The sequence below is a fragment of the Pseudophryne corroboree genome, chromosome 5 (assembly GCF_028390025.1).
Source record: "Pseudophryne corroboree isolate aPseCor3 chromosome 5, aPseCor3.hap2, whole genome shotgun sequence".
Taxonomy (NCBI): Eukaryota; Metazoa; Chordata; class Amphibia; order Anura; family Myobatrachidae; genus Pseudophryne; species Pseudophryne corroboree.
Window position 1 is genome coordinate 506,767,338 of NC_086448.1, and position 12,484 is coordinate 506,779,821.

General features: G+C 46.6%; 1 protein-coding gene across 1 annotated transcript; it reads right to left on the reverse strand.

Moving 5' to 3' along the window:
• Positions 1-6,252: 6,252 nt before the first annotated feature.
• On the reverse strand, positions 6,253-9,070 carry FOXQ1 (forkhead box Q1). Its single transcript, XM_063923054.1, has one exon. It carries the CDS (start codon positions 8,713-8,715, stop codon positions 7,417-7,419), a length of 1,299 nt encoding a protein of 432 aa, XP_063779124.1. The 5' UTR covers positions 8,716-9,070; the 3' UTR covers positions 6,253-7,416.
• Between the last annotated feature and the right edge of the window lie 3,414 nt (positions 9,071-12,484).

Sequence of the window (12,484 nt, forward strand, 5' to 3'; positions counted from 1 at the left end):
TCCCCCCCTCAGACTGCTATATGTCACATATTGATGGCCATCCGCAGCCACATGCGCATGGCTGGCTGCGGACGGGAGGCACTCGTACCCGGCCGTTGTGTTTGTGTTGTGGCCGAGCAGCTCCGCCTCCCTTATCTCCACTCTTCCAGTGTTCTCAGTGTCACGTCAGTCCAGGCTGCCAGGGGAGCTGGTGAAGGCGCAGGGGCGTTTATTACAAGGTAATTTTATTGTTTGCTGGCGTTGCCTGTGATGAGGACACTGTGGATAAGTACTGTGATGTGGTAGAAAATATTGAAGGGAGGTTACCAATGTAAGGTTAATATTGCGGGGTGGGGGTTGCTGTGAAAGGACAAAATGGGGGGGGGGGGGGAGCTGTACCTGTGCCCATACCTGCCTGCACAGACTCTCTCACCATGTCCCCTACCAGACCTGTCCCCTCACCCTGTCCCCTACCAGACCTGTCCCTGCACCCTCACCCTGTCCCCTACCAGACCTGTCCCTGCACCCTCACCCTGTCCCCTACCAGACCTATCCCCGCACCCTCACCCTGTCCCCTACCAGACCTGTCCCCGCACCCTCACCCTGTCCCCTACCAGACCTGTCCCCGCACCCTCACCCTGTCCCCTACCAGACCTGTCCCCGCACCCTCATCCTGTCCCCTACCAGACCTGTCCCCTCACCCTATCCCCTACCAGACCTGTCCCCTACCTGACCTGTCCCTGCACCCTGTCCCCTACCAGACCTATCCCCGCACTCTCACCCTGTCCCCTACCAGACCTATCCCCGCACTCTCACCCTGTCCCCTACCAGACCTATCCCCACACCCTCACCCTGTCCCCTACTAGACCTATCCCCGCACCCTCACCCTGTCCCCTACCAGACCTATCCCCGCACCCTCACCCTGTCCCCTACCAGACCTGTCCCCGCACCCTCACCCTGTCCCCTACCAGACCTGTCCCCGCACCCTCATCCTGTCCCCTACCAGACCTATCCCCGCACCCTCACCCTGTCCCCTACCAGACCTGTCCCCTCACCCTATCCCCTACCTGACCTGTCCCCTACCTGACCTGTCCCCTCACCCTGTCCCCTACCAGACCTATCCCCACACCCTCACCCTGTCCCCTACTAGACCTATCCCCACACCCTCACCCTGTCCCCTACCAGTCCCAGTACCCTCACCCTGTTCCCTACCAGACATGATCCTGCACCCTCACCCTGTCCCTTACCAGACCTATCCCCGCCCCCTCACCATGTCCCCTACCAGACCTATCCCCGCACCCTCACCCTGTCCCCTACAAGACCTATCCCCGCACCCTCACCCTGTCCCCTACCAGACCTGTCCCCTCACCCTATCCCCTACCTGACCTGTCCCCTCACCCTGTCCCCTACCAGACCTATCCCCACACCCTCACCCTGTCCCCTACTAGACCTATCCCCACACCCTCACCCTGTCCCCTACTAGACCTATCCCCACACCCTCACCCTGTCCCCTACCAGACCTATCCCAGCACCCTCACCCTGTTCCCTACCAGACATGATCCTGCACCCTCTCCCTGTCCCTTACCAGACATGATCCTGCACCCTCACCCTGTCCCTTACCAGACCTATCCCCGCCCCCTCACCATGTCCCCTACCAGACCTATCCCCGCACCCTCACCCTGTCCCCTACCAGACCTATCCCCTCACCCTGTCACACACCAGACCTGTCCCTCCACACTCGCTCTGTCACCCACCAGACCTGTCCCCGCACACTAATCCTTTGAGCTCAGAAAAGGCAGCCCCGGGACTTAGCAGCAAGGAGAAGTTCCAGCAGGCAAAGCAGAGCAGCTGGCAAGAGTTCTGCCAAGGAACCAGTGGGCGGTGCTTAAACTACACTGGCAAAGGAACCACCTGCCAGGACATTTTAGTTTGCCCTGCCCACCACTGTGATTGATGCTCATCCTCTTTTCTTTACCTGTTCAGTCCCCATCACCACCACAAATCGACCCCCCCTCCCCGGCCAATCCTGCACGTTCTTGACTCCTCTCTTTGTTCTGTCTGTAAGAGCCATTTTGGCACATGCCCTCCCTCCCATTTTGCATGCATTCAGGAGGACAGGCTCTCTGAAATTACTATTATATATATATATATATATATATATATATATATATATATATATATGGGATGAAGTTATGTGACCGCCGGTCACAGCACCTCCCTCTTCATTCCGCCCCCTGAAAATCCTGACGGTTGGCATGCCAGCCAACAGGGACTATTCCCATTTGTGGGTGTCCATGACACCCATAGAGTGAGAATAGAACCTGTGGTGACCACAGCAAGCCTGCAAGGGGCGACTTGCGCCAGCTGGCATACCGCTGCCGGGATGCGGGTCATGCATACCCAACCCATATATATATATATATTATAAAATTTGTTGTTTTTTTCTTCTGTACCATCTCAGAGTAATGACACGAGATGTTCCCACCATACACTATCACCCCAGACTGCTCTCCCCTCCTTTCCCTACCCCGGACTGGTGTGCCATCCTTTTTTCCCTCCCCTCACACTATCTTTCAAGGCCAGGCTCCTCTCCTAGGTCTGTCCCATCTCCCTAGCTAGATAACTATATATATATATATATATATATATATATATATATATATATATATATATAGTTATCTATATATATATATATATATATATATATATATATATAATATCAGTAATATTATGAGATGACCCCACCATAGACCATCACCAATCCAGCATGCTCTTCATAGTGCTGTCTGCACCCCATAGCACATGCCATGCCATGTGCAGACCACCGCCACAGTAGGGCCCACACACCATTGGACATGACCCCTCAAAAAAATAATCACCTGCAACATTGGCCACACCCCCTGCAGCGGCACATTAGGCCCTTCATGAATTTCAGCTCCAGGCCCATGTGTACCTTAATCTGGCACTGTTGGGGGGCACACAGAGAATTACCCCTACCCACTGATATACCACCCCTGTACCCCCACACTACACTGTTGATTGCCCCTTGCTATGGAAACTGTTCCCTGGTACCAGCATTGAGACGAGTGGACGGAAGGTACCAGGGGTAGGACGGGGAGCGGACCTTTACCTGAGGTCAGATATGGAGACCTTGGTGCAAGTGCAGAGCAAGACGCTGGCCACAGTCACAGCAGCAGGACGCCGGCCGCAGTCACATTCAGGAGCTGGACAGGAGGAGGAGCTGGAGATCCGGGTGTAGGCAGGGAGCAGGATGCCGGCAGCAGTCACAGCAGCAGGATGTGGGCCAGACAGGGGGGGACTCAGGGAGGATGCACATGCTGAAAACTGTTCCCAATTGGCCACCATACAGAAACAGGAAGCATTTCAGCGCAGTCTAGCAACAGGACTGCACCATCTCCTCCCGTACTGCGGGGGCCGCCGCCACGGAGGTTGGAGCGTCCCATTTTACCCATCAGTGTGGCTGCACTATCAATAAAATTAAAAGAATCTTCGAAACAACAGGGGGGCACATGCCTTGATGCCCCCCCCCCCCAAATCTGCCACTGTATGTATGTATGTATGTATGTATGTATGTATATATATATATATATATATATATATATTAAAGTGCAAGAAGCTGTTAATAAATATATTTTTTTTTATCTATACACTTATAAAATATGTATATCTCTCCTTCCTCCCCCCCACACACACTCCACAGTCTGTGTCTCCCCAATGACTCCATGCTGCATTCCCAGCTCCCCCACCCCGTCCCAAAACCCTGTATCCCCTCAACAAGCCACTCTTACCCTGGGGAGAGACTCCCCTGCGTTGCACTCCCCAGTATCCAAACCTGAACACCGCACAGCAGTCCCCAACAGAAGAGGCCGGTGCTGCTACCATGTCCCGTAACTGCCTGCAACAGAGCTGGACACAGAAGAGCGGGTGCACACTCTCACCGCACAGTCACTGTGTGTGAGAGTCTCCTGTCAATCTGAGGCTGCACCCACACCATCTACAGCTCGCTGCCCTATTTGGACAAGACTGCTCAAATCCCTGCCGGGCAATATGCGCATAGCTGCCTACCCTCCCACATTCTGGAGGAGACTCCCTGAAATAGTAGCAATCTCCCTTACTCCCTGAATGGACCAGCAATCTCCCTGTACGCACCTTAACCCTATTACGTAACTGTTATATTCTTGGGGGGAAAAATTAATCAGAGTTACATACATTCATATGGGATCATCAGTGCCATTTCCCTGTATTGGTTATAAGGCACAATGATCCCTATGGCTACATGCAGTTTAAATAAGGTTTCTCGTGGCCACTTACAGTATATGGAACCTCTTGTAAAACACAATACAAGATACAAATCCTGAAAAATATAATTGTCTTTTCCTCAACAAGTAGCTCTTACTAACTGTGGGGCTCATTAACATTTGGATGTAAGTCATGTTCATGACACGCCTCTCAGATGTGGAAGTATACATCTGCGCTGATAGGTGTTACTTTCACAATCTCTGACATCAAAAGTAGGCAAGTATGACTATACGGCATATTCTTGGGGCCCCTCAGTGGGGCCCGGTACAGTTGTCCCCTTTGACCCCCTCTGTAGCCGGCCCTGGCTAGGAGACCAGCACTTGTGGTCCCTACAATCAGCATACTGACCCTGGGATCCCAGCAGCAGAATGCCGGTGACGGGGGGGGAGTGCATCAAAGACCCTTGGTGGCTCGGTGCAGACACCCACAAGTGGGAATAGTCCCTGTGGTTCGGCAATCTGTCTGACGTTATTTTGATTGCTTGGGATCCAGGTGTTGGTATGGTGACTGCCGGGATCCTGAGCAGCGGTCATATGACCACATCCCATTTTGGCTATTACAGCAGGAAAACCTTGCCTATTTTAGGTGTGCATCTCTATGGGACATGTGCAAAAACAGACAAGGTTTATTTCCCTGCCTTAATAACCTGCGCAGTAGCAGCATATATGGTTTCAATGGAACATCATGGCTTATTGAATCTGCCAGAAGCAATTTATCAAAAATATGTCTGTGATATCCCCTCAAAAGTCAAAACCCTTATTTATTTATTTTTTTTGGGGGGGAAGTATCACCTTGATATATGTTCAGAGTACAACACCAGGTATCTGAGATATCTGCTGCTGTCCCCCATATTCCTTGTCAAAAGTATGCCCTGTAGATTTCTATGGGGGCTGCTTAAATGCAAAATCTACCTTCAAATAGTGTTAGCCATTGTAGCCTATGGGCTAAAGATCACCAAAGGATCCCTCACCAGCAATGGCCACTCACACATAAGTGGTCTGGTGACCAGGCATGCACAGTAGCGTAGCCGGAATCCAAATCTGCAAGTAAAGTGATTGCATTAGTGATCACTTTACTTTTGCCCAGACAGGGACTGGCTTCCCCTAGATGTGAAAATGGAAGCCACCAAAGATGTCTAAGGAGGGGTATTTAGCAAAAGGTGGAGAGAGATAAAGTACCAATCAGCCAGCTCCTAACATTTATCATCAAACACAGCCTGTTAAATATAAGGCAGAAGGTGATTGGTTGGTACTTTATCTCTTACAATTTTGTCTCTCTCCGAGCTTTGGTAAATACCTATCAGATATATATATAAAATCACTCTATCTACAGCCCAAAGATGTTATACTGTATAGTGTCAAACATTATGTCACTGCTAGTATGCCTGTAAATTAAAGCAGGGAGTGCATTATGCCTTATATATTTATTTCTTAGCATATATTATTTATACATAATTCTATTCTTTAAATGTATTAGTCCATTCAATGTAGTACATTTAAATTATTACAACCATTACCAGAAAATGTTTACTCAGGGTGAAATATATTGAGAATACTTTCCTAAGAATGTGCTTAAACTAAACAAAATGGATTATCGTGTCTTGCAATTGTCAAAAGTGTAGACAAGTGTGTTCATCTGTTTTGCGATTGTACTGTACAAGTATGTGTATGATTAGGACATTCATGTGGGTGTTCAGTCTAGCCCAGATTTCTGGTTACCTTACCGGGGAGATAAGAAGCAGTGGAGATGAGTGACCTGTCAGCTCAGCCTCCCCTCTCATGCAAGGTGAGCAGTCTCCTAGCGTAACCAGATCTGCTGCGCTAAGCAGTCACTGGAAACTGTCTGTGTTATTTCTCACGCAAATCACATACTTTTCATGTTATGAAGTTTATGGAATTCCCTTCAGCCATCACAAAGCAAACTGCTGAATCACTGCACACGTCACACACAGAATTTTTTAAACAACACTTTTATTTGAAAATAAGCTCAGTTCAATAAAATACACATATAAAACATCATTACAAACTCTCTGCTCAGTAGTGGCAGTGCTTAGGCGCTTCTTTGGAATGATAAAACACCTGTAATCAGTCTTTATTTTGCTCGATTCGAGCTTATTTAAACGAAAGGTTTAATTATTGGACCACAATTAGTGGTAACCTGTCATTAAAGTTTTAAGTATAAATAATTTAAGAAACAAAATATTGGATTTAGTAACGTTTTGGCACAGTGGTGATTACAGTAGAAATGACCTTGAAATCTTTTTTGTTTTAACAAAATGCGAACATGGATAATTAACTTTTTTATTAAATGCATTACTTTGGTATGCTACAATAGACTTGGCATTTGATGACTGGCACACAGGGTTAGATACACACAGTTTCGTTGCAGCCAGGATTCTGGCCTAAGTCGAGGTCATTTAAAAGACTGAGATGAAACGAAATTGCATTACAAAACGTAATTGTCTCAAAAGAGCTCTTCGAAGCACAATGTTTAAAAATGTATTGCGTCAATGTTACTGATAGAACGTTATATTGGTTTGAAAAATAAAAGTGCATCTGAAGGTCACTTATACATCTCTTATTAAACATTTGCAGTGCAGAGTCTGTGGCACAGCCACACATTAATAGTAAAGGGGTGGAGAGGTGGAGGGTGATGGGGTTCTGGGCCAGGGTACAGTATATAGACCTTGGTCGTACATAGGAATTACAATCACATTACACAAAGGCAGTGAGCTTTGAAGAGGACAGACACAACATACAGGTTTCACTGTTATCAGGAACATTGATACACCTTTAGTATAAAAGAACAGTCAAAATTTCAATATCTCACTGCTCAATTCTAAATATACCCCTGAACTCAGGTAGATATATTTTAGGCACTTGTCAGTAATAACAAAATATAGTCACACAATCCGTGTTTTTACTATTGTATTGACCATAAACAGAAATGTATTCAATTGCATGACTTAGTAACCAAATTAATAGAATCTCTTCAGAACAAATTGTTAGATTCATAGGAAACAAATCATGGCTTTTATAGGGTGCAGTTACATAATATACCAAATAAGTCAGAGTGGGTGCTCCAAGTGACATACCTTCCCACTCCCCCCCTTCATTGTCACGCTAGCAATGTCTCTGGCCTGTAGGGGGGATAAGAGCCAGGTGAGCGCAGAGTGCAGAGGATCTCAGCATTGCCCAGGTGTTCTGAGAAAGCCTTACTGGGGCTGGGGTGTGGGAAGAGTGGGTGGTGTTGGGAAGGAGTGTGTCGGTCTTCCCTGGGGTCAGTAGACAGCTGTTGTCCTTCACTCCTGGGATCCATTAAAAGCAGCAGAGCTTCGGGCAGGCAATACCTATAGAGTTGTAAGTGCAGTGATGCCCCATTACTACTAAGAGGGCTGATTGGGAAAAGAGCGGATGGATGATGCAGGGAGGATGATGGAGGGTAAGATAGGAGAGGGTAAGTCGGGACTGAAGGAGGGGAATGTAGTAATGAACCGGTAGGCCATAGAATCCTTCCACCTGATGATTTGCTGTCTATTTCTGAGTTCTCTCTTTTCCGGAAAGGTTTGCTCAGGATGCTGTCGATGGCAAAGGAGCTGGAGAACTTGGTCGCTGGGCTGGTGTCCTTGGTGCTGGTGGAAGCAGTGGAGGATGGAGAGGAAGGTGTTCTGTGGAGTCTGCTGGATGGAGGTGCAGAGCCCTGGACTGAAGCTGTGTGATGCTGATGCTGCTGCTCGGACAACCCCTGCAGCTCCTGCTCTTTAAGGCACTTGGTGACCCTGTTCAGCCTCTTTCTCCTGCGCCTGAAAACGCCGTCGGCAAAGGTGTACTCACTGTTGGGGTTCAGCATCCAGTAGTTGTCTTTGCCCCAGGGGCGAGACGGGTCTCTTAGGACTTTCACAAAGCAGTCATTGAGGGAGAGGTTATGCCTGACAGAGTTCCTCCAGCCGGTGTACTGGCCCCGGAAGAAGGGGAACTTCTTCATCAGATAGTCATTGATCTCGGCCAGTGTCAGGCGGCCGCTGGCGGAGTCCCTGATGGCCATGGCTATTAGGGCGATGTAGGAGTATGGCGGCTTTGGACGGCGGGTGTATGTCTTTGCTTTACCAACTTCGGCAGCTGGTGATCTACAGCCCACAGGCACCTCTGCACCTTCTCCATCCCTCTCAGATCGCGGTCTCACCTCTCCCTCCTCCTCCTCCTCCGCCTCCTCCTCTTCGCCTCCCAGGCTACCGGTGTCCGTGTCCATCTCAGAGTCTCTTGGGCACAGGGCTGGAGTGGGGCTATTGGCTACAAAGTCACCGTCTGAGCCCAGCTCATCGTCCCGGCTGGAAAGTGGGGACGGCATGCTGGCCTCCAGGTCGCTGCTGCACACCTTGTCCACATAGGCTGCTCGGGAAAACACTTCCAAGCTCATCCCGATGAGGTTACACTGCCTGCTGCAGCCTGTCTGCTCTATCTGCAGCTGTGTGAGTGTGACAGCCGGGGCACAGCACCGAGGACAGCGCTGCTCAGCTTCTTCCTAGGGGTGACAGTCTGCAGTCACGCCGGGTCATGGATTAGGGTGATTGCTGGGGATCAGCCACGGTCAGCTTGTGTGCTAGCAGTGAGCTCTCGCTGCCCGCATGCCTGGGCACGCAGCACCTGGTCAGTAGTTATACGGGATCGCCACAGCTGCGGCTCGTCACAGTGCTCTGTCACGGGATGTCAAGTCCCTCCAGTCCGACGCTGAGCCGTGCCCAGCAGCTGCCTCGGTGTTGTTATTATTATTGGTAACTGGCTCTCCCTTTGCATTCGCTGCAGTCTAATATAATAGAGAGGTGGGAGTGGCCGCCCAGCTCACCTACTCTATCTCCAGCAAATCACAGGCTTCGTCAACAAGGGGAGGAGTGAGAGGCTAAGGTAGTTTAATTGTAATTAGGATTTTGGATAAGCTTAATGACCCTAACACATTGTTTGGATGTCACTAGGAATAGCAATATATCACTGCCTCTAACCTCCCCCATATCTACCAGAGGCTATGTGCAAGTCCCAGTGATCAGGAGCAGGTGCCTCTCTCCCACCAGTGGCTATGTGCAAGTCCCAGTGATCAGGAGCAGGTGCCTCTCTCCCACCAGTGGCTGTGTGCAAGTCCCAGTGATCAGGAGCAGGTGCCTTTCTCCCACCAGTGGCTGTGTGCAAGTCCCAGTGATCAGGAGCAGGTGCCTCTCTGCCACCAGTGGCTGTGTGCAAGTCCCAGTGATCAGGAGCAGGTGCCTCTCTGCCACCAGTGGCTGTGTGCAAGTCCCAATGATCAGGAGCAGGTGCCTCTCTCCTACCAGGATCTGTGTGCAAGTCCCAGTGATCACGTGCCTCTCTCCCATCAGTGGGTATGTGCAATGTGCAGGTCCCAATGATAAGGAGCAGGTGCCTCTCTCCCACCAGTGGGCGACTGTGCAGTGTACAGGTTTCAGGGATCAGGAACAGGTGCCTTTCTTCAGGTGTAACGTGCACTCTGACTAGTAGGTGGCAGAGACACACAAGGTACCGCACACAGTTGACAGCTCACTTTTCTCCCCCTCTATGTATAAGGGTAAGACTATCAGCAGGTATTATGACTTAAATTCACCTCGGCATACACACAGAGTCATAAATGTAATTAAAAGCTTAATACAACCGTTGTTTTATAATTAATTCTATTTTACCGTGCAAAATGTTACAAATTGCCAATCTCTTGTTCAAATTATTTATTCCGCAATTTCCGGCAATATTTAGACTTTCACAAAATGAACAGGGGTATATATATATATATATATATATATATATATATATACAAAATATCTATAGATAGCCACACACACACACACACACACACACACACACACACACACACGCGCGCGCATTAATTAATTAATTAAGGATACTTTAGATATTGAGTTATGACAAGTTCAACTCTTTCTCATGCAACTGACTTGTGAAATCTTTGGTTTGAGACGTGTAAATTATAACCCCAAATCAGTGCTTGGGGTAGGTTTCCTGTGCTTCCTGCCTTTGTTGTAAACTGCAAGGGATAGGGACATATCTTCTAATCTACCTTTGATGTTTATTTTATTACCTTTCCAGCATTTGTGTAAAAACTGTGCGCATTGTCTCTTATCTTCATTCAAAGGATTTAAAAGTATTTTAGAACTTTAGGGGTAAACACGTAAGAAGAGCTGTTTCAATGCAATGGCTTCACATCAAGGCTTCAGATGACAGTATTTATTAAATAAAGGGGACAATTTAGGTAGAAACAGAACCAAACTATTGGAAACCAGTCCATACTACAGAAAGGAGGCGGACTGACTTTATAGGCAGCTCAGATGTATGGCTTTCATTCACATTATGTTACAGAGCTATTAGATTCCTGTGTAGCCAATGACAATACACTATACAGGAAAACATATCATGTGGTAAACTTGTACATGGTTATATTGTATAAAATTTTACCTAAGACCAACAATGTGGTAGCATTAGAAATGCTTTATAGATATACAGCATTTCCAACCTTTTTATATTAAATGGAAAATATTGTGACATCCCTAGGTTATCGTAACGTTGTAATTATTATTGATAATATGTATTATTTTAGTTACCTGTATGGCTGTTATTCATATATTTTATTATTTACTGCTAGGTGTAGTAACTTATTATTATGTGATGTATGTTAGAATTATTACATGGGCACAAAAAAACAAATGACAATAAAATATCACACAAAAATCAACAAAATCAAACGAAAAGGACAGCAATACAAAATGTCATTCATTATATAATTAATTGACACTCCAGACATTCCTTCGGCCCTCTGATTTGCTCAGGCAGTGACGCCAGTAACAAAAGAGTTCATTGTATTTGCCATTCTAGTCTGTTTTCTATGGCAGAAGCCAATTCATCTTGTGGTCCTTTGGCTACAGGATGTCATTCTACCGGCTTTGTCATCCAGCCGCTTGCACAAGCAGCTACTCAGAAGCATGAAGGATGATGTCCCGCTGTAATTGAATTGATCCTGACAATCGCAGGACAAACATCCCTGACCTAAGAATGCTGCTGATGCACCTTATCAGTGCTACAGAGTCTTGTCTAGACACCTGGAGAGTCTGTAAGCAGTTGGGCTTGTTTATACAGTAGATGTTGTTTTGCAGCATTAGTTGGAACATCGTTTTTCATGTTTAGCTGCAGGCTTGAGGTGACTCCCCGGGAATGAGGAAGATGGAAGAGCACAATGCATAGTTAATACTGTACTTGTAAATATAGCTTGCCATGCCTGAATTCCAATTCTTACTAGAAAAATGGGCGTTGTCTTTAATTGCACAAAGACATTAATTGGCTTTGATGACATATTGCAGCATACTAAAATCATGTATATGTTAATAGTACTTAAGAAGGGAGAAATATTTAACAAGACATATAATCCCACGCCACAAGTACTATTATACCTTCTCTGGGGGACACTCCCTAAGACTACACAGGGATAATGTTTGTGTTCCTAGAGAGTTTAAACAATGTTTCGAATATGCAGCAAATTCAGGAATAATCTTATTACAGGTTGAGTATCCCATATCCAAATATTCCGAAATACGGAATATTCCGAAATACAGACTTTTTTGAGTGAGAGTCATATAGTGAAACCTTTGTTTTTTGATGGCTCAATGTCCACAAACTTTGTTTAATACACAAAGTTATTAAAAATACTGTATTAAATGACCTTCAGGCTATGTATATAAGGTGTATATGAAACATAAATGAATTGTGTGAATGTAGACACACTTTGTTTAATGCACAAAGTTATAAAAAATATTGGCTAAAATTACCTTCAGGCTGTGTGTATAAGGTATATATGTAACATAAATGAATTCTGTGCTTAGATTTAGGTCCCATCACCATGATATCTCATTATGGTATGCAATTATTCCAAAAAACGGAAAAATCCGATATCCAAAATACCTCTGGTCCCAAGCATTTTGGATAAGGGATACTCAACCTGTAATAATATTGTTAGAACTCAGCAACATGTTTTCTAGTGAAATAACCCCTGAAAAAAGAGATGTCTCCCCTCCCCATCCCCCCCATGATCACCAGCTTGGAGATGCCCCAGCGTTTAATTGCTCAGTATATATGTGTGTGTATATATATATATATATATATATATACTAGTAGCCTAGCGT